The sequence below is a fragment of the Dermochelys coriacea genome, chromosome 10 (assembly GCF_009764565.3).
Source record: "Dermochelys coriacea isolate rDerCor1 chromosome 10, rDerCor1.pri.v4, whole genome shotgun sequence".
Classification (NCBI taxonomy): Eukaryota; Metazoa; Chordata; order Testudines; family Dermochelyidae; genus Dermochelys; species Dermochelys coriacea.
In genome coordinates this window covers 59,689,310-59,711,905 of record NC_050077.1, presented here as the reverse complement: position 1 = coordinate 59,711,905, position 22,596 = coordinate 59,689,310, and the positions used below count along the sequence as shown (strand labels likewise).

Below are 22,596 nucleotides of genomic sequence, written 5' to 3'. Positions count from 1 at the left end.
ATTTTGGGTTTTTGAAACTCCATGGATTGATTGTGGAGTTCTCTCAGTATGTGCTGGTCATACTGTGTTGGTTGATTGTGATTGGTCAGATGAGTGACATGGTATCATTACTAATCCTTGATCAGATAAATTTGCAATCCCTTTTGTTGGTGAATTTAAAGTTGATTTCTGTGAAGACTCGGACGTGATTTTGCAATATGCTTTCTGCAATCTGTTTTTGTAAGTAGAAATCAGATGTTCAGGGAAAGCATACAGAAGTGGTTCAAGCACAGACCGACCAGTCTTATTTAAGAATTAATGGGAATATTTTTGCACTTTTTTTTTGCTGTTTTGTCTTGTCTCTACTCATAAATTTCCAGAAGTAAACAAATTCTATGACATGGGATCTCATACTTTGTGATAATTCAAGTCATACGCTAATTGGGAGTCTGCTTTATGGACCATATCCCTTCCCATTTGTGATTGCATAACATTCTCCATCGCAAGTACAGCAATTGCTTACATGAAAAACAAATATTAGAAAAAGTGTGTATATTCAACTGAAATTAGTGTAGTAACTGCTTTTGTCTGTTTAAAAAAACAAAACCAAAAAAACATGGTCTACTTTTTGCTCTTAACTTCATTTCTCCCATCCAATATTTTTGTGCCTTTCCTTCCCTGTTCCATCCTTGCTTATGTTCCCTTACAGCCTTGTTGGTGCCTCCTTCTTTTCCATTGTCTGCATGTTTCCTCATTGCCTGTCATCTTCCCCTCATGCGTGTTTCCATGCCATTTGTTTCCTTTTCCTTTGGCGATGCTGTCTGGCTACTTCATTTTCTTCTGTCCTGTTCCCAGGTAATGCTTTACGTACTTGTGGCAGGCAGCTGGCTGGCTCTTCCTCCTTTTCATAGTTGCATTTACAGGCCTCCAGGTTCTTTTTACAATGAAGACCCCAGACACCTGTTGAAGCAGCTTGGAATGGGGAAGACTAACATGTTCTGACCAGCCAGCTCTCTGCAGGCCAGCAGCAAGTGTTCCGTAGAGCACAGTGTTCAGTATAGAACTCGCTGTTTAATGGCTCTTCCTGTTGTCTTACCAATCTTGATTCAAGTTTTTTTCGTTGTCCACACTACACAGAGAAAACAAGATCCTGATTTTAGTGGCAGTAACTCAAGTTATGAATGCTCCTGCGTCTTACTTTTTTGATTTCATTGCTGTGTTTAAATATGTAGTGACTTGTCTAATTGATAATGATAGTTATTTCTGATAACACCAAAGTGGCACTCCTGTATAGCAAACAAAATTTCATACTTGAAATCTTGGTACTACACAGATTTTTGTGCATAACTCCCCAGCTATCATTACTTCTACTGTCTGTTTTATTACACATGTATAAATATATTGCAAACAAAAAAATTACATATAAAGAATGTTAAAGTTGCAGAATTGAGCGCTAAAATTAGGAAATGCCAGAATTAAGATTGTTCATGTGGCCTTAATTCGGCCTCTTTGCTTATATGCATTTTGATACAGTTGTTAATTATATGATCACATACTAATTTTTCCCGGGACCCATTGCCTTGATTAGTGCACAGGATGGATGGTGCTTACTGAATGAGCAGTTACTCAGTATTTTGTTTTCTTATTGTTTATTGTGTGGTCCCATGCATTATTTACTACACGCTATCAAAACGCTGCAGAATAAAGAATTCAGAATAAAGAATTATTAATTTCCTAATGGACTCTGACAATTAAAACTGTAGTATCTGAGTGAGTATCCACTAATTTTGGATGCCCAATCTGAGATGCCTAGGGCCTGATTTTTAGAGTACTAAGCATTTTATAGCATTTTATTTGTTCAAAGCACAGCTCACATTGACCTTAGTTACAGTTGTGAATGCAGGGCACTTCTGCAAATAAGACCCCAGGTGTCTCAAGTCAGAAACCCAGAAAATGAGGAAGACACATTTATTGACTACCTGTGAAAAATTTGGTTTATGTGACTTGTCCAGCATCACATAGGAACTCTGGTAAAGGGAGGGAGCGAATCCTGTTTTCAATCCATAGCCTCTTTTACTGCATAACTATGGTTCATCCTCTGAGCATTATCTGTCTTGTGCACTGAATGAGATGGCTGCTGTGGAAGAAAAATAATCTTTTAAATTAGTGGTTTTATCTAATTTTCTGAGTTTTTAAAAAAGCAAACTGAACAAAATTCCATCATGTGGGACCATATTGATTTACCGCCAGTTTCATCAGCAAGTGTAGAACCTTTAGATCCACAGTGTCTACCACTTGTACTAACAGAGTAACTGATAGCAGTAATAGGCCATCATCTTTTGTGTGGGCTATCCACTAGGGGGAGATAAAGCACATGTTTTTCCAGTGGGTTTCATAGCTATTTGCTGGCATCAGAGGAACTGAGACTCAGGAATCCTGAGTTCTAGACTTTGAGGAATGTATGGTCTAGTAGTTAGAGACACTTCTGTACCTACCCACATAGTCTCCCCACTCCACAACTTGACCCTTTCTGCCTGGGTTCATTCATTCTGTCTCAGTCCCAGTCTCCTTGCCATTCTGGATTCTAATTAGGCTGTTTCTCCTTCTCCACTTCATTGTCTGGGTGCTATCAAGGGAAATATTGAGAGGAGAGTAGAGAGTCTCCCTGGTCTCAGTCTCTGTGCCTGGCTCAGATAATGTAGCTGTGGGCTGGAACATGTTCAGCGCAGATCAAATTTTCAGAGAATTTATCTGCAGAACTTTCGTAAGTCTGATTTTGTGAAAAACAAGATTTTTCTGAAGTTTCTTACTTGGTAAAATGTGGGTGCATATTCAAGGGACTAGCAAAAGGCATATCTCTTCCAAGAGGACCCTATTGTTATAATTGGGCATACTAATTTACCCTAATTGTGAGCTCAACTGTGAAAAGTGAGTGAAAGTTCATAGTGTCACAGTAATCAACAATAAGTGTTGTTGGGAAAAAATGCAAAAAGGAGACAGACTGAATTAGTCTAAACAGGAAGGCCCACTGATGTAATTAAAGCACTGTATTAATACTGTGTAAACAGGAAGAATGTGGACCAGCAATCAATTAACCAAAATTGGTTTGTTGGAAATTAGGTCTAATTGGTGGACAATATAATGGGGGGATGGGCTATTCAATCTGTGAGTCCCTTTCGAGGTCCTCAAAAAACAGACTTTGAGGGGTGCAGATTTGCAGAGATGGAATTAAGGGAGGAGGAGTTGGTTACTACAATGCTAGCTGACTGAAAGAATTGAAAAGAATGAGCTTCACCATCTCTTGCAACCCTGGGATCCAGTGTAGCACCACTTTGCCTTAATTATTCTGATCCTGAGAGAAGTTCTGACCAGATTGGGCCAAAGAGAGGGACCCAGATGACATCATCACATCCACAAGCTCTGGTTAAATTCTGAACACCATCTGAGATGTGAGACAGTCTCATTCCTCCCTACCCCTCGTGTGTCCTTTCCCTTCCCCACCTTATTTCTTCTCTTTTCTATCCCTCTCCTTTTGCCTTCTGTTTAATAAGAGTCAGGATAGCTGGGCAAGACTGTATATTTTGCAACAGTGCTGTAAACCTGTGATGAGAGAGACAGATAAAAGCAATGCCCTATATCAGTGGTTTTCAATCTGTGGTCTGCAGACCATGCCTAAGATTTCCAAAGGGGTCCGCACCCCCATTTGAAAATGTTTAGAGGTCTGCAAATGAAAAAAGGGTTGTAAACTACTACCCTACACAGCCCAGTGCTGGTACAAGTTTGCCAGGTCTCAGAGTGGCTGATAAGACTGTTGCTGTGCCTCTGTTTTTTCCAGCAAGTGCAAGTCAACACCAGAGACAGAAGCTGCATTTTCTATCTTTGCTGTTCACTTCTTTCCCCTTTTATGTATGTTTGTCTTGTTTTTTCTTTTAGAAAACAGAATTGGACTTTATCAACAGCCACAACAGTTTCAGCTTGTCTCAACTAATTTCTCTTTTCCCCAAAAGGACAGTTATGTAAGAGACTGTCAGAAAAGGGGGAGTTCTTTCTAAAAACACTCTCCACTAAAACACTAAAGGGAGCAAAGTTTATAGTTAAAATGAAATCCTTGTTTAATACTTTACATTTCAAATACTTTAACTGTTGAAAAGACTTTTAATGCTGTGTTTGCCATGGTACTCAGCAGGCTGAGGGCTCTGTATACCAAACCTCAAACCTTGTTTAAAACTGTTTAATGTTAGACACTTTCAGGGTCATGTTAACACCTCTGACTCTTGGGGCCACATATTCCATCTAAACTAATACAACTGACCCCCATCTTCCTGCCAAATGTAAGGTCTCTGTTTCAAAGCATAGAAGTGTTAGAATGTCTCAGTGGAATGGTTGTAGGAATTTAATATGGGCAAAATTTTTCCCGAGCCATGAACATATTTCAGTATAATTTGAGCATGCTCCCTCTTACCTTAATAATTGTACCCTTTTGCATCGGAGTTTATTAGGCTAATAATCTACCTTGCTAACATTAAGCACCTTACAGTTATTATGAAATCTCACTGATATGTGTGCAGTAACAATGTTCTTTTCAAGTTGCAAGAACTAGAGCTGACTTTTTCCAATGGCAGTGGAGCAGCCATTAGTGGAATTCAGTCCGCTCCCATCTCCTATGTAGCTGAACTACATAAGATCATTAAGAGATGTGTTTATGTAGCACCAGATATATGTAGTGCTTTGCAAACACAAACTAAATGCTCTTTTTTTGTAAACAGATACATATCCATGGGATGGAAGGGTCTTGGACAATTTAGTGAAGTTGTTTGGGGAATGGGGTTCTTTAAAACTTCTTTAAACACTGACATTTATTTTAAAAATACTGGTTTCAGAGTAGCAGCCATGTTAGTCTGTATATGCAAAAAGAAAAGGAGTACTTGTGGCACCTTAGAGACTAACAAATTTATTTGAGCATAAGCTTTCGTGAGCTACAGCTTACTTTATCGGATGCAGGGAGCTGTGGCTCACGAAAGCTTATGCTTTCTTTTTAAAAATACTGTATCTAAAAAGTTAGGAGAAACCCCCAGAACTTAGTGTATAATTTATTAGTAAATGCATTCAATAATGTAATGCTTAAACAGTTGTTCCTGAGGGACACTGAGTCGACAGTGACTCTGAGGCTGTCTGCACCCAACCCCGATACAGCACAAACGCTGGGAGTGCTGCAGAAGCACCCCGGGGCCCTGCCCCTCCATGCCAGGTGCAGCAAGATAGCAAGCAAGAGGGACAATTTCTCACATGCATTCCCAGCCCTGGCCCTGATCAAGGTGAGGAGCAAGCAGGCTCAGCCCGGCAGAATCCAAGTGTGGAGGGGCTTAGTGTGAGGGGATTGAGCTTTGGGGTGAGAGGGTTCTGTGTGGGGCAATCTGGGTGCAGGTGGCTTGGTGGGAGGTCTGGGTGCAGGGGGGATCTGGATACATAGGGGCTCGGTGAGGGGTACCGGATGCAGGTGGAATGGGACTCGGCAGGTGGTTCAAGTGAAAGATGTTTGGGGCTCAGCAGGGTGTGTGTAGAGGGATGGGGCTCAGCAGAGGTAATCTGGGATGGGGGGCTCAGCAGGATGTCTGGGTGCTGGGGGATTGGGGCTCAGTGGGATGCGGCTCTGGGTGCAGGGGGCTGGTCGGGGGTGATCCAGGTGCAGGGAGGGCGGTGCTTGTCCATGTGGGGGTTCGAGTGTGGAGGCTCAGCCGGGGGTGGTCTCATGATACAGGCGTGGGGGTCTGGATGGATGGGTGGGGGTGGGGTGGAACCAGATGCAGGGGGTGAGACTCAGCGGGGTGGGCTTTGGGTGGGGGAGGCTCATTGGGGGAGTTCTAGGTGCAGGGGGTGAGGCTTGGTGGGGGAGTCTGTGTATGGTAGAGTCCAGATACACAGGGGTTGGGTGAATGGGGGAGCAGCAGTGACCTTAGTGATCTTAGCCTAAATAGGCAAGACAGACAAAGGGTTGGGAAAAGGAACTATTATCTCCCATTTTACAGATAGGGAACTGAGGCATAGACTTGCTTCAAGTTGCATTGAAAACATGTGGCAGAGTTGGGTATTGGACTCAGGTTTCTTGAGACCCATTCCAAATATCTTTCCTCTATTTGTTTAGCATTAGAATTGTTCTGCTTGGGTTCTATAGTATCTCTTGTTTTGTCCCCTTGAAATTTTAACCCAAGAAAAATGAGTGATGGAGCAAGTCTTTCAAATCCAGATTGAAGAGAGAAAAACAAAAAACCTTTCCTGGGCTTTATTTCCTGTGAAATTGGTTTAAGTGATGGGGCAGTAAAACAGCACTCCCAGAATAACACACGAAACTTGGCTAGTCAGAATCTGTACATTTTAATTCCCTTCCCCCTCTTAATAGAGTCGACCAGTGTTCTTGCTCATGTATTGTTTTATAAGGTTACAATGCACGATCAGTCCTAGTCAATCTGTGTTAGTTTGTATCTATTAACCTGGTTTCCAGGAAGATTTAGAGATAACTGGTTCTGTAGTGTGTATAAATTGTCCCTTTATTAATCTCAAGATTTAAAATGGCAAATTAAAAGCAATTTGTAGGCCATTCAGATTACCAAATCTTGCTGCTATTATCAAGGGTAAGGCACTCTTGGTGCATTAGTTAGACTTCAAGGATTATTGATTGGGAAGCTGCTTGCAGTTCCTGATGCTTGTCATAAGAAGACTATGCTGAGTTAAGATGGAGTATATGATGAGATAAAGGCTAGGTTAAAAAAAGTGATTACAACTAGGGACCTGCAAATCGCTGACCTCCATAGGGTTCCTCTGGTTTATCACTAATCTCACTTGCACTTGGCATTTTCCTATGATGCTGCTTCATCATTCATAGATGAGCGAGTAATTTGGCATGGAATGAATGGGGGGGGGGGGTGCAGCAAGTCCAGCAGCTGCGCTTGTTGGCACTGGATATTTAAACATCTACAGTGTAGCCAGCAGCGTGCTTGGCACAAATGTTAGCCAATAACACTTAAATAAATTGTTGTGAAGAGAATAGGAAGGCATTCATATTCGGTGCTTTCTTCAAACTGTGTTGTGTTAGATCTTTCTCATTTCTGTTTTATAAGTTTGGGCAGAAATATTGAAACGAGATTTAAGAAAATTCTACTTTTGATGATGTATGATGTTTTGTATGGCCTAAAAAGCATTAGAGAGAAACAGATTGTTGATGTGAAATAGATGAAGATATTAATCAGGAGTTTTGAAATTCTCTACTAGGGGACAAGGAATAAATATCAGTAAGAGGTGAAGAGCTGATCCTTCACGGTGAGGTGGTGAGCAATTTTTTCATATACAGTAATTATAGTAGAGTGTCTCACTCAGAAGTCTTTTGTTTCTAAGATGGTTGCAGCACACCATCTCCCTAGGACAAATATTAGGGGCAGGGATGTCTTCATCTTGTAATCAAAATGAAGCCTATTACGCCAGGATGAGCAAGAATTGGAGTTTGGGGTCTCCATAAAAAAAATTTATGAGTAGAAACAGGGGACCTCTATTGGAAACAGCAAGGTAGGTATGCCATAAAATTTGATACAGCCATACACTTTTTCTGTCGATGTTTTAATATGGAAAGAAATATTAAATATTGTAGAACAATAACTAAATGTACTGCAGTGGCATTTTTTTTGCAAGTTGTTGTATGTGTGCAGTATATATATAGAGAGAGAGTTACCCACCAGCATTGGTACAATTTACAGTTCGTTCATTAATAGGTTAGACAGTGATATGAGAAATTAGTTAAACATTGTTAATTCTGTGGGTGAATAAACACATAACTTAAGTTCTGTTACTAGACATTTTAAAAACCACTAAAACAGTAATTAACATGATTCCCAATAATAAACTACTCATATCAACTTGACTTGAGACAATGATTTTTTTAAGACCCCTTTCAACATTTCAGGAGGTAGACACTAATTATGAATTCCTTTAAGCATTTAAAACATTATCAAGATTTTTTTTCAGATTAGATGTAGATGAATCAGACTCTTCTATATATTTATGGTTTGGCAAATAGGTAGCTGTTGTCATCAAAGCTGTCAGATCTATAGGTATACTTTTATGTGAAACTTTCAGATGCCATTGATTTCATGAAACGAATTGATGTAGATTTAAGTTTAAACAAAAAAAAAGCCAGGCCTTTTAAAAAATTTGGATTTTTCTCTGGACTGTATTCTAGATGTTTTATTATAAACTGAGTTTAATGCTGGATATAAGTTGACATGTTGAATGAATAAATAAATAAATAGAGACAGAGAGAGAGAGAATGAACAATGAAAGGATGATTAGGAAAGTAAAGACATGTCTCAGAATTTGCTGAAAGAATTTTCTCTGTATGGGTAGTGTAGTCACACTTGTTTGTGACAAATAAATAGAGCAGCTGCCAGCTGTGGTCACTACACCATTCACATTAGATGATGAACATTGCTTTGCTTTAAAAATGCTGGCGCCTTCCAGACTGCCAGCCAAATAAATACTTGGGGGATATGTAAAAATATCTGTACGCTCAAAAGGGTTAATTCAGCTGAAATTAAAGTAATTTGCTGTACAATTAAGTTCTATCATCCTCTCATGTGTTAAGCATTATTCTGAATCAATGGAAAAGGAGTATTTGACTTCAGACAAACACTTTTATAGCAGGTTCTCTGAAGTAATTCACAACTGAATTAGTGTGGCGAACAGTTTTGCGCTAACTTCTGTTTTCTGTCCTGTTGTCTTTATAGTCCTTTTCTCCGTTAAAATCTACATAGGCAGCATAAGGAATTTTTTGTATTTAAGTTCTTGTACAGTATTTGAGAGGGAAATTCTGTTGCAATCATGTATCACATTTGGGCAAAGAAAATAATTGCAATTAAAAACACTTCAGGTATTAAATAAAATCTTAATAATGCCAGAATTAGTCCAACATATGTCAGTGTTTGCTAACTTGTGAAATGCCAATGTTTAAACTGTCTCATGAGAATTTTATACGTAGTTTGGTTTCTGCAAATCAGAGTTTTCTTGTCCAAGAGCACACATGCTAGTGGTTGCTAGATCTCTGTGAAATTTTCATTTTGAAACCATATGAAGCTCACTTCATTTGGAGTTTTGTTGCAAACACAAAACTCATGCCAGCTAATTGAAAGCTCAGCATCTTGTAAATAACCGTGGGCAGACTTAAGGTTTTGATAAAAAACCAACTCAGTGGTTTTGACTTGTCTTTTGATTCAAACGTAGAACTTGAAGCAAAACTATGGGATGTGAACCCCACTGGGATTATAATTGAAGAGAGGTGTAACAGTGCTGGTGTGTAAGTACAAGCATGGCTAATATACCTCTGTTATGGGTAAGCATACGATTCTGTCACGGAGATCACAGATTCCATGACTTTCCAGGACCTCCGTGACTTCTTCCAGGGTGGGACAGGGTTGGAGCAGCTGTTAGCCCCGAGGCTGCCAGTGTAGCGGCCCAAGGGCTGAAGCAGTGCCTGGAGTTGGATTAGCCCCCCTGGGGCTGGAGCAGCAGTGGAGCTGGAGGAGAGGCTGGTGGTCAGTGCCAGGGCTAGAGCAGCTGGCTGGCCTGGGGGCTGCCAGACCGGTGGTCCCTGGGTCCCTGGACCAGTGGTGGTCAGCCCCTGCCGCAGGAGCAGTAGCAGGGCTGGAGCAGCTGCTGGAGGTCAGCCCTGGCAACGCTGTGATTGTTAGGTCCACCCTCCTTCAGGTTTTTATTTTTAGTAAAAGTCAGGGACAGGTTGCAGGCTTCCATGAATTTTTGTTTATTGCCCGTGATCTCTTCCTGACTTTTACTAAAAATACCCGTGACAGAATCTTAACCTCAGTTATGAGACATAGCCCTCTTAAGTGCGGCGCTTGCTCAAGACAAGCCATAATGAAGAGAGGTCAGCTATGAGGTGTCATATGATTGCCTAGTGGAGTCTTTGAGCATGTGTACATGGGGAAATTTAGTCTTGAATAAGAGTGTCGCACAGGGAGTTATACTGATGTGGTATAATGGTATAGTTATGCTGGTAAATTATCCCATGTAGAAAAGCCCTTAATAATGGAATGCTCCTGGTTTATTCTGGAGAAGATGAAGGTTGAGATAAGATCTTGAAAGAATTTCTTCCTTTGAGGTCTCGGAGATATCCAGTGAAGGCTATGCAGAAGGTAGGTATATCCTCTCCCCTCCCAGCTTGCTGAAAACTAGAAAAGCTTTGAGATACTTTTCTTTTGTCTTGGATCATTTTGTGGTGATAAGCAAGCCCTGAAGAAAAAAGGGCCTTGGCCTGAACTGTAGTTTGGACTTTATTTTATCTTTCTGGATGGTATATCTGCCCACTGGTTTACAATAATTGATGTTCACGCAAACCGTGCAAATGAAAATTGGAAATCAGTGGGGATTCTGCCATTGAATTAAATGGAATATGGATTGAGCAGGAACATAGTGTAAAACACAGGAAATTACACAAGAAAAAGGAAGAGCAGAGAAAGGAGGGATGTGATAGGTTATAAAGCAAGAATGTGATTTAGAATTGTAGCCAATTAGTTCATTTTATCATCCATTTATCATTGTATTATGTGATGTTATGGTTAACTCGTGAAATAATAAATAAAATAAAAAAGAAAAGGAGTACCCGTGGCACCTTAGAGACTAACAAATTTATTAGAGCATAAGCTTTCGTGAGCTACAGCTCACTTCATCGGATGCATTTGGTGGAAAAAGCAGAGGAGTAAAATAAAAAGCTAGAGAATTCTGTATATAAGGCTTTAATTGCTATTTTTTTAAACTTAAGAAAAATATAACACGGAGAAGTGGTCAGCTATGGAAAGCTGGCTGAAGAAAATGAGCTTTGTGACACACAGGAAAAAAGGTGGCTTAAAGGAAATAAGTGGTGAAGAAGAAGGGAACACAATGTAGGGAAAGAAAGAAAAGAAGTAGGGAATGGCTGTTAAAGAAAAAACAAAGGGGAAAACTTGAGGAAAATCTATATTACCAGGGAGCAGTGTGAAGGGGAAAGAAGGAAGAAAACACGAGATGCCAGTTTATTTTGTATGGTTTAAAGCTAAAATATTTCAAAATGCCCCCAAATGTTTAATTTTATTAGTTCGTGTCTACAATTCCTGCTATGATTCAGGTTGCAAATGAACGTTCGTTATAATTTTTATTTTCCCAAACTCCTATCTACCTATGAAGTTGTACAAGGCTACCTGAAACCTCCTCTGTGGCAGTGCAGTACGACCACAAATGTAATCAAGTGTACAGTCCCTGCTGCAAATGAGACAGGGCATTCAATACTAGGGATCTTGGGTTCTAGGAATTCACTTCCTCTTGGTTCTCCAGATCCCAGAGTTGTTGATTTTCAGGATATGCTGCAAGATTCCCCCCCCCCCCCCCCGCGTGATTTTTCTTTGTGGTGTTATGGAGTGGATAATAGAAAATTCATTTTGGGGTTGGGATGGTTTTCTGAAGAAGATTCTTTGACTGATACGTAATAACTCTGACTAATCACTCTTTATTTTATACAGCCATAGAGAGACATCAGTGCAATATCTAAATTACCCCCTCTCAGTCCATTTGATATTCATGGGGTATGAATTTTTTAACCTAATTAGGAGAATTTAAATGCTGACATCAACTACCACTGGCAATCTCTAATACACTATGCACAGGCAACCTTAATTCTGGCATTTCCTAACTTTTGAGTACTTGACTTTGCAACTGTGAAGCTCTTTTAACATCGTTTTTGTATGTCGTTTTAAGTTGTGTATCTAAATTGCATGTTCTCCCACTCTTTCTTCTGAATCTGTAAAATGTAGCACTTTGTGTGCAGAGGAGCACCTATCTTGTTAAGCAGATGTTCTTAAAATACAAAATCTTATGAACCACCTGTAGGAATTTCCCTCCTCTCAGCTGAGATGGCATGGAATGTGAATAGTGGTGGGTAGGGGTGGGGGTTTTGTGTATCTGTGAGAATGCCATGAAATAAGCTCTCCGGATATTTGAATCAACTGCATTTATAAAGCGTATTTTTAAAGTTGTGATAATTTTGATTCACCGCTGCAAGATTTTCAACTGATCCCTTTTCAGATAGTGATGGTTTGATTGATTGTTTTGTATATTGTAATAGGAATTACACAACTCCTCACACTTGAGAGAAAATGTGTGTTTTTGAGTAATATGACCCATAACTCATTTACAGTAATATCACTTAACATTGTGATATAATTGTGTTTTAGCTCTGCTCATGTCACAATTTAGAATTCCAGTATTTTTAATATGTTGGGTTGAATCCCCTGTAATCTCATACGGCACTCAGAGTGATTAGTGCAAAATAAGTTGTTCACTAATCTAACCAAACCAAAGGAAGCACATAATTTGATATATTGCAGTTGCTAGTTGCACATATTGTAAAATAAGTAAGTTGTCATTTGAAATTCTGGCAGTCTCCTCCTTACTCTCCATGGCTGGAGTCTGAGCTCTCTGTGGTCTTAACCTCAGAGTCTCTTACTATTTTAATGTATTTTTCTATTTTATTTAGTTAGGTTCAGGAGAATGTATGTCCAGGCATTCCCTTTGCCTGGCCCTTCCCAACCAGGACTCTTGTCACCAATGCCTCCTTGGTAGGTTGGAGAGTTACTGGAGGTTTAGGGCCTCTAGTTGGAGCAGGCAACTCCACTGCATATCGGTGTCCTGCAGCTTCGGACCATCTACAGTGTCTGTCAAGCTTTCCTAGATCACATTAAGGGTTTGGTAGTTCACATGCTTACTGACAATACTGCCATCATGTATTTTGTGAATAGGCAATAGGGAGTATGCTCCAGTGTGCTCTTCCAAGAGGTGATTAGGTTGTTGCAGTTCTGCATTGATGAGAGTATTGCTCCAATAGCCGATCATTTGCCTGGGGTCCAGAATCATCTCACAGGCCATCTCAGCAGTAATTTTTCCTGAGACCATGAGTGATGTCTGAAGCACAGTGTTTTGAGAGTCATCTTTGCAGCCTGAAGCATCTTGATGATTGACCGGGTTGCTACAAGGGACAACAGGAAATGCTGTCTATTCTGCTTTCAAGGGGGTCTCAGGCCAGGCTTCTAACTAATGTCTTCTACCTCAGCTGGAAATTGGCTTTCCTGTTGCTTTTCCTCCAAAGTTGATCATTCTACCAGTCATCCTCAAGCTGAAAGTGGATTGGGCCAAGCTCATCCTCATTGCCCTGGCATGGCTGAGGCGGTGTTGGTTTTCCGACCTTCTCACTCTGTTGATTCAACCTCCCATATCCCTTACTCTGCATCCTGATCCGCTCGTATAGAATCACGATTGCACTTTGTGTCCCTGTATCTCACAGCGTAGTTGCTCTATGGTTAAATGAGGAGGAGGAGTGATGTTTGGCGGCTGTTTGACAGATCCTACTTAGTAGTAGAAAGTCCTCTGCCAGGATGATCTCTTCGGCAAAATGGAAGTCTTTTTCAGTATGATCATTGGTCTGTGGAGTTCAGTTAATGCTGGCTAGTATCCAAGATGTCTTGGAGTATTTTCTGATTCTTCAGTCATTGGGCCTTACGCTTAGCCCATTGAGGGTGCATCTAGTGGTGATCTCAGTCTTTCATCCACCAATTCATGGTAGATTGGTATTTTCCAATGCCGTGGGTAGCAAGGTTCTTGAAAGATATCCTTTGTTTTCCATCCGTCGATGTGGGAACCGGATCCCTTGTGCAACCTTAACATAGTCTTAGTAGCTCTCATGGCAGCTTTGTTTGAGCCTGTGGTGTCCTGTCCCATTCTTCTCTTCTGTCAAAAAATGCATTCCTTGCGGCGATATCTTCTGAGAGGTGAGTGTGTGAGTTGCAGGCTTTGATCGCAGAGCCTCTTAAATACAGTTCTCCAGAGATAAAGCGACATTGCAGCTGCACCCAAAGTTTTTGTTTAAAGTATTCTCTCAGTTTCATTTAAACCAGGCTGTATATTTGCCTATGTTTTTTCTTGAGCCACAATTTTCTCCAGAGGAGCAGGGTCTTCATGCATGGGACATGAGACGATATCTGTTTTTTTATCTGAACAGGACTAAACCCTTTTGGACTTCATCTCTTCTATTTGTGTCATAAGCAGACCGGATGAAGGGACAGGCAGTCTCCTCACTGATGATCTCTGAATGAATAACTTTTTGCCTCCAGATTGCATACGAAACAGCATCAGCTACACCCTCTCTACAGGTGTGAGCTTATTCTATGAGAGTGCAAGCTACTTCAATAGTATTCTTAAGTGACGTCTCAATATTGGACCTTTGCAGGACTGTCAGCTGGTCATTGATGCATATAATTATGACCCATTACACCATTACTGCAGCATCCAGAGCAGATGCAAACTTTGGGAAGGCAGTTCTGTAGCCCTTGTTTAAGGAGACTCTGAGCCCTACCTCCTGCAGGTATTGCTTGTGAATCACTTAAGTGGAATACATGGCTGAAACTACTAGAAGAAGAAGAAAGTTATTTACTTATGAACTGGCTCTTCAAGCTGTGATGCTGATGTGTATTCCACAACCACTCTCTGTACACCTTCTGCATTTGAGTCTAGTCTCTGAGCGTTGGATGCCAAGAAACTGAAGGGGTCGGAGCTGCATTGCCTCATATAGCCAGGGAAGTGTTTATGGCCACGAGGTGCGAGTGCTGCCACTCTGTGGGTACTGTGAGGTAAAATTCTCCAGCTTCAGTGCATTGGTTGCATGCATACCTCAGTGGAATACACATAATTTCTCAAAGAACCACAGTTACAGTAGGTAACCACTTCATTTCTCTGACAAGTCTGCCCCCCCAAAATGTTACTGGTTTGCTTCTCTATCATCCTAAATCTTTAGAGAATCTGGGTGACTAACAGGGCTCTTTTTTAGGGTACCATCTATTGCTAGGGACTTCACTTTTGAACATTATACAATGTGTTTTAAATGTCATTTAAATGCATGAGTGATCTCTGACATGTATGAGACACCATGTCTAGGTCTTCCTTGTTTATTAATGGAATGAGTTGGGCATGGTCTATCACGAACTTGAAATTATCAAGACTTTTCAAATAGCTTGCTTACTTCTGCTATGGCAGTTGGCTTGCTGTAAATATTGTCTCTTTCTTTGTCTTGGGATATGTCACCATGCCTGGTATTGATCATAGCTGAGAGGGCCAGGCTCAAGTCAGACTGTGAAAATATTGGGCAGACACTTCTACACTGGTGGTATATTATATACAATAATTAGATTTAACCAAACCAGCAACAAACGTGTGCTCCTGGATTGCTATATTGGTTTAATATGGAGCCACAGCCAGTCCTCTTAGACACTCCAGCCTATATTAACACCCAGACAAACTGGAGTTCTGTGATATGTTATTAATACCAGAAATCACCACACATTAAGTTCTTCGAGCCTCAAGGGGCCAGTCACTTACACAGGGTCAGTGGATGCTCAGAAACTTGCATCAAGGAGAATGCTGTAGCCAATACTTTAGTAAACTAACTAAAGATTTATTAGCTAAAATCAAGTATGTATTTCAAAACGAATGGCAGGGATGTTAAATCTGTTACGTTGCCAAAATAGCTTTTGGGGACCTTAGTCCTTTTGTTCAAAATTTCCCGTCGGAATTCACCAGTCCAGAGATGGGGTAACAGACATATTGTAGGAGTAGGATTTTATATTTGTATTAGAGGTTATAATAATTGACGGTTATAATAATGTAGTGTGTATTAAATGTATTAATGTCTGATTTGATTTCATCCTGCCAGCCACCCTTTTTGATTGCAAGGCAGGAATAGACCAGAATAGTCCTTATGGCTGACTATGCTCACCTTTTGTTTTAGGATAAGATTTCATTAAAGTGTTTGCTATAAGTTTTTTCTTCTTGTATGCATTGCAAACTAAATTGTGTAAGGTGCTTGTTTAATCCCTTTAGTAACCATATAATCCTTTCCAAAATGTTATCCTATCTGAAGGTCTCTGTAAAAGACTGTTTGTGTGAATGAGGAATATATGCATCAGGAGAAGATAAGATGTGATGGCCATTGTTATAGCGAGATGATCAAGGAAGAAGGAGCAAAGAGATTTAATGACACCAGAGAACCTTCGACGCGCATCCATAATGAAGGAAGGGCAGATTGACGACCCTGAGGTGGAGGCTGGCACCCCTAAAGACAAGACAATTAATTAAATTGAAACCAGGACAGAATGACCCTTTCGGAGGTGTTTTGGAATGTTAACATCAAAAGATAACACCAATTAAGGAGTAACGGGTCACAAACTGACACAGCAAAATCCATAGACTTCAACAGAGAAAAAAGACTATAAGAACAGGGTGCTTGGCCATGGGACTTTGGGTTTGTCTTGCCACAACTCCAGGAGCATCGGATCATGACCAACAGAACCCAGCTCTTCTCTGCGACAAATCTGGCTGGCCACTAGATTGATCCAGACTCTGGACTGGTAACTATAAACATCGACTGGCAGGACTGTGTGGTGTGTGTGTGTGTGTGTGTGTGTGTGTGTGTGTGTGAGAGAGAGAGAGAAAGAGAGAGACTGAAAAGCATATGCTAACTGCTGTATTCTTAATAAATACGGCATGCTGCCTTCTCCCCTATAAAAGACCTCGTGTGCTTTGTATGGGCATAACAGTATCCAGGGGCCTTAGTTCTCGCTTTTTATATCTTGACCATTTTGCTGGAAAAATGCTTGCTGTGTTATGGGTCAGGCTGTCCCATGGCAGACGTGCTTTGCCATCAGTTCTTTATCTGAATTGCAAATTTTTGCTTGAATCTTTTGCATACGTGCTGATTGAGGTGTCTTTGGGAATGCAGAGGCTCTTGTTTAAAGTTCCTTTGTTATTCCTGAAGAGCTAACCTGAGGGCATTTCTCAGACTCACTACATGTTTGAGTTACAAACATATAGCAAAATTTCATAATTCTATACACATTATAACCAGATAATAATACTTAGATTAGAACTTTTCCAATGATACCTCACAAGGTATACTTTGTGCAAGATTTATCACAATTTTGTAAAAGTGGTGACCCATATTCGTCTAGATGGTCACCTTCCCCTTTAGACATCGTCATGGGCCATACCTGGAGATGGTGACATAAAGCCATCTGGAACAATATTTTATAGGCTTCCAATTTTCTGTGTGTAACTGGAGTAGCTCCCCACCTAGACCAGCTGGCATCTGCTGAAGAGACTGCAGACTTGGGAGCATAAAATGCTAGCCCTGGGGATGTGGCCAATAGATTCTTTATACCCTCAAAAGCATGCTCCAGTACTTTATCCCAAAGCTGTACAGTCTGTTTTAAGTATTTCATAATAGGTTTGGCCTTTAGAGGACTGATTTGATGTGACTTGCTCCAATTTTTTATCATACCGAGGAATCACATCAGTTCTCATAAATTTCTAGGTGATGGCATTTTAACTATAGTTTTCACTTTTCTGAATCATTTCTCAGAACAAATCTATATGGTGTGGTGAAATTTTCTGCCCCCGGAAGGGTGGGGTACTATGGGCCTGCCATGCTTTTATACTGAATGTATAAAATATTCATTTTACTTGTGTCTAACAATTCCTACTTGTTGCATAAACCATCTACATATGATGATTTTTGCAGTCTTTATAATTTACTGTTGCACAAATATTTGTTTTAAAACCTCCCTGGAATACTGCATACTTTAGTCAAAGTTGTTTATCATTTGGTGTAAGAGTCTCATTTTCTGGAAAGAAAATGCTGAGTCTGGTTAACATGAGCAGTATGATTCATGCTACTTCAAATAATTTTGCATGCTAGGTGTTTTATTTGTTTGGTTCCTGATGGTTGTTAGAGGCAAATTGCTTCCGCAGAAAAATGTTCACTTCGCTTTTTTTTTTTTTTTTTAACAGCAATGCCCCCAATTTACAAGCAAATTAGAATAGAATATTTGTAGTAACCAATATGTTAATAACCAGGCAGAGATGATTTTCTAGGAGGAGTTAGACATGTTTCTATTTTAAGTAGTAATTTGTAATTGTATAAAATGAACAAGATGAACTTTTGCTTAGTAGGCAAAAAATTAAACCTGTAAAGAATTGACATTTAAAATTGGTAAATATCTAAAGCTAACAGTCTTCATTCCATATTATCTAGTTCATTGCACTCTTTTTTATTTAATGTTTAATATTTTGCACACGATTTTCTTAGTTGTATTCTATTTCTGAGTGCACCAAGAGTGCTGCAATTCAGCAATATTCATTATTAAAGCCAAGGGCAGATTTGGAATTGTGTTTTCTGATTTATACTAAAAGTATTACAAAATACATGTATCATATGTAGGGGAGGTTTCTTTCATTGGTTGCTAAATAAGCATAGACATGTTCAAATGCTTCAAATGTTGTGAGCTTTTAATATTGTGGTTTCAGAGTAGCAGCTGTGTTAGTATGTATTCGCAAAAAAAAAAGGACTACTTGTGGCAGCTTAGAGGCTAACAAATGTATTTGAGCCTAAGCTTTCGTGAGCTACAGCTCACTTCATTGAATGCATTCAGTGGAAAATACAGTGGGGAGATTTATATACACACACAGAGAACATGAAACAATGGGTTTTATCATTCACACTGTAAGGAGAGTGATCACTTAAGATGAGCTATTACCAGCAGGTGGTGGGGGGGAGGAAGAAAACCTTTTGTGGTGATAATCAAGGTGGGCCATTTCCAGCAGTTGATAAGAACATCTGAGGAACAATGGGGGAGTGTGTGGGGGGGAAATAACATGGGGAAATAGTTTCACTTTGTGTAATGACCCATCCACTCCCAGTCTGTATTCAAGCCTAAGTTAATGGTATCCAGTTTGCAAATTAATTCCAATCCAGCAGTCTCTTGTTGGTGTCTGTTTTTGAAGTTTTTTTGTTGAAGAATAGCCACTCTCAGGTCTGTAATCAAGTGACCGGAGAGATTGAAGTGTTCTCCAACTGGTTTTTGAATGTTATAATTCTTGACGTCTGATTTGTGTCCATTCATTCTTTTACGTAGAGACTGTCCAGTTTGACCAATGTACATGGCAGAGGTGCACTGCTGGCACATGATGGCATATATCACATTGGTAGATGCGCAGGTGAACGAGCCTCTGATAGTGTGGCTGATGTGATTAGGCCCTATGATGGTGTCCCCTGAATAGATATGTGGACAGAGTTGGCAACGGGCTTTGTTGCAAGGATAGATTCCTGGGTTAGTGGTTCTGTTGTGTTGTGTGTGTGTGTGTGGTTGCTGGTGAGCTTGAATAGAGACTGGGAGAGGATGGGTCATTACACAAGAAAAACTATTTCCCCATGTTATTTCCCCCACCTCCCACTGTTCCTCAGACGTTCTTATCAACTGCTGGAAATGGCCCACCTTGATTATCACCACAAAAGATTTTCTTCCTCCCCCCCACCACCTGAATCACATCACATGCTTGATAAATCTGAGAATACAATGAACACAGATTAGAACATATCAGTGAATAATTGTGTGGGGGATATTGCAAACTCTGGCTTCTTTTTTAAACAAATGGTTGCCTGAGCTTAAATTTAAAACATATGAGCGCAACACCTCCACCTTCCATTCCCTCCTCCTTCTCACTTTTATCCCACTCTTATCTAATCGGTCACTCATTCTCTATTCCTTTTCCACTTTCCCTCCTTGTTTATTCCATACCTCACTTTCATTATTGGTTCCTCTTCATCATTTGCTTTCCCCCTTCATCCCACACACTGTGTGGGTATGAATAAGATGGGAATGGTGGGGGATAGAGCAGGGAGAAGTTCTTTCCCTGTCTGTCCTGGACAGCATGAGCAAACAGAATCCGGGAGCCTTGGAACACCATCTTCCACTACCCCCTGCCACCATAAGCATTGGCAGGGATCAGAAAGATGAAGCTCTAGAAAGTCTTCCCCAGGTCCTTTATACCAAAACAACCAGGGTGAGGGGTGGGGTTCTGGATTGTGTCACCTCCCACTTAGCCAGCAGTACTGGAAACAACTGTAGTAAATGGAGCTATGAAGCACTTTCCCACCCCTTTATGGTATTGCCTGGGGAGTGGCTGTTCTTATGGAGAGCCATGGAGCATCTTTCTCACTGTTGACCATTGCTACCAGTAATGGCCAGAGTAAGGGTGGAGCACTGTAGTACCTTGCCACACCTCACACCTTCCAACCTCAGCCAGCAACATGTGAGGGCAGCTGTTCTGCATGATGAGCACAGCCCTGTGTGTGGTGCCTGCAAGCCAGGAGACACAGCCTTACAAAAGTATGGCTAAGTGGGAAAGTCTGGCTGTTGCCTTGAATGGGTAGGTTAATTGAGCTTTTTGTATGGTTAGAGTTTTCTCCTGAGATGAAGGTTTTAAAGGATGAGTGAGCATATGTGGGTTTCCAGGGTTGATTAGATCAATCATAGATTTCAGAATTACTGTTTTTCTCTTACATTTTAATTTGTTAGCAAAAGAAGTTATTACCTGCTTTGTGGTTTGGAGGTGGGGAGGTGGGAACTGTCCTAAATAGCTCTGTACTTTTGCTTCATTAAGAACTAAATCAGAGTTGCAGTGAACCATCAAATGCTGATTTCCTGAAAGCCTAAACTAAAGCTGCTGCTTTACATTTTTCTTTCCTCACCACCCCATGTTTTTATTAATACATGGAAGAACCTATTTAAAAGAAAAAAATCCATGCTAATTGTCACTTAAATGGTTTGTTAAATTAGTTTGTGCTTGTTGCAGAGGTAGGCTATGTATGACACTGTGTGTTCTGGCTGAACTTGGAACTCCTGTTCTGCACTACAGAATACCAATAAAGGGATATGTGCCACTGCCTGTACTTTTTTTAGTTTATATTGTGGCATTTGTTTCAAATGTCAATATACCCAAGTAGCTCTATTGATTCTTCCCACCAAATGGATTGATTATGTGACATGTCTTTATTAAAGGTGGCAGCAGTTACATGAAATTACAGTAACCTGTTGTGAATTATTTGGTTTTAGTTTCTGTATTTCACACATTTGAATTTTTGTGCACCCCTGCATGCGCTTGTTCTCCCTTCCCTAGGCATCTGAATGTGGGCTTCATTTTGTGCTTAGGAACCGGAGGGTTACAGTCTTCAGAATTATGATGATTCTGCTGCCAGCACTTTCTCCTTGGTTTTCCAATTTTTGTATTGTTTTCATCTGTTATTATAGCGCCGTGTCTCCATTTGGGAGAGTAGGATGTAACTACTCTAAGATTGTGGACTGTTTTTTGTTCTGTGATTCAACTAGCAGGGGTGTACTCATCATGTTAACACCACAGCCCAAATGTTTTACCACTTCAATTCTGAGTTCCAAATACATTGGTAACGAGTCTGGACATCCAGTTTTATATGTCAGCTTCCTGCATCCCATCAATTTACTACACTGCTTCTTTCTGATACCACTTTTCCAAATAGTACTGTCAGCATTGGAAATGTTCATTTTGCTTATAACAGATCAATAGCTATAACAATGTACAAAAGTATCCCTGATCTGTACTATGGCATGTTGATAGACTAAAGAGTAACATTTAACCATATAAAAGAAATATATGAATAAGTCCACATCTAACCTGGCAACTTGCTTTCTGTACATTGCACAGGGCTTCAGATTTTGTTTTAATGTTGTGCTGGCAAATATTATTAATGTAAAATGTCTAGTCAGTTCAAAAATGGATTTATTTCAAACCTTTTTTTCTTTTACTTTGTAGGAAAAACATCAGATAGGGGTCCGTTTCCACTATATGGCAGAGACCCAGGACTACCAGGTTGTCAAGTAAGTGTGGTGATCATTGAAAAGAAGTTGAATTATCTTGATTCAGTAATTAGTTGAATTGACTTGAACATTTCAGGCTAATAGTTCTTACCTAAGACAGAAATGAATGTCAAGGTCTAATAGCATGGCTTGAATTGTACTTTGTGAGATCTAGTGCTGTCCAACTGCCTCACAAACCTTTTCTGTGTATGTTTGAGGTGAGTTTAGTGCTTGTGAAAGGGGAACTGTTCCACAGTTCTGGAGACTCAAGTCCTTTATTTAACAAAAGAATGGAGGGAGATATAGATATATATACACACTATGAGTGCTATATATTTGGCACCTTGCTTCCCCAGTATGCTTTACCCCTTTCCTAGACTGGATCATCTTGGACTAAGCCCTTTCCATTTTTGGCCTCCTTGCCAGCTGGTGTGATTTATTTCATGTAGGCCACCAAACCACGAACTTCCAGCAACTACTGACCTAGGCTGGATTTGAATAGAAAGCTGGAGGTCTAAGCCCCTGTATCTAAAAACCCAATCCCTTCAGTCTTCTGTTTTTTTTCCTCCCTGTGCCTTTGTGTATTCTTCTGCCAATGTGCTTTTATCCTGACCTGTAACTACTCAGGTTTTCCAGTCTTGGACCAAGTTTTTCAAAGTGGCTAGTGATTTTTTGGGTGCTGCTGTTTGCGGGATCTCTAACATCAGATTTCAGAAAATGCTGATCATTCACTACCGCAAATTAGGACATTTTAAGGTCTTTCAAGTTGTGGACCCAGAAACAGAGGTACTTAGAATCACTTGTCTGAAAATCT

The 22,596-nt window shown here is 40.3% G+C and overlaps 1 protein-coding gene across 13 annotated transcripts in view; it reads left to right on the top strand.

Moving 5' to 3' along the window:
• The window catches only part of TCF12 (transcription factor 12), a 288,139-nt gene that overhangs the window by 165,613 nt on the left and 99,930 nt on the right, over window positions 1-22,596 (top strand). For all 13 annotated transcript variants that reach the window (XM_043494002.1, XM_043494000.1, XM_043494005.1 and 10 more), the window contains one exon: window positions 21,739-21,803. In XM_043494002.1, the coding sequence (XP_043349937.1) occupies window positions 21,739-21,803 (65 nt within the window). The remainder of the gene's footprint in view (window positions 1-21,738; window positions 21,804-22,596) is intronic.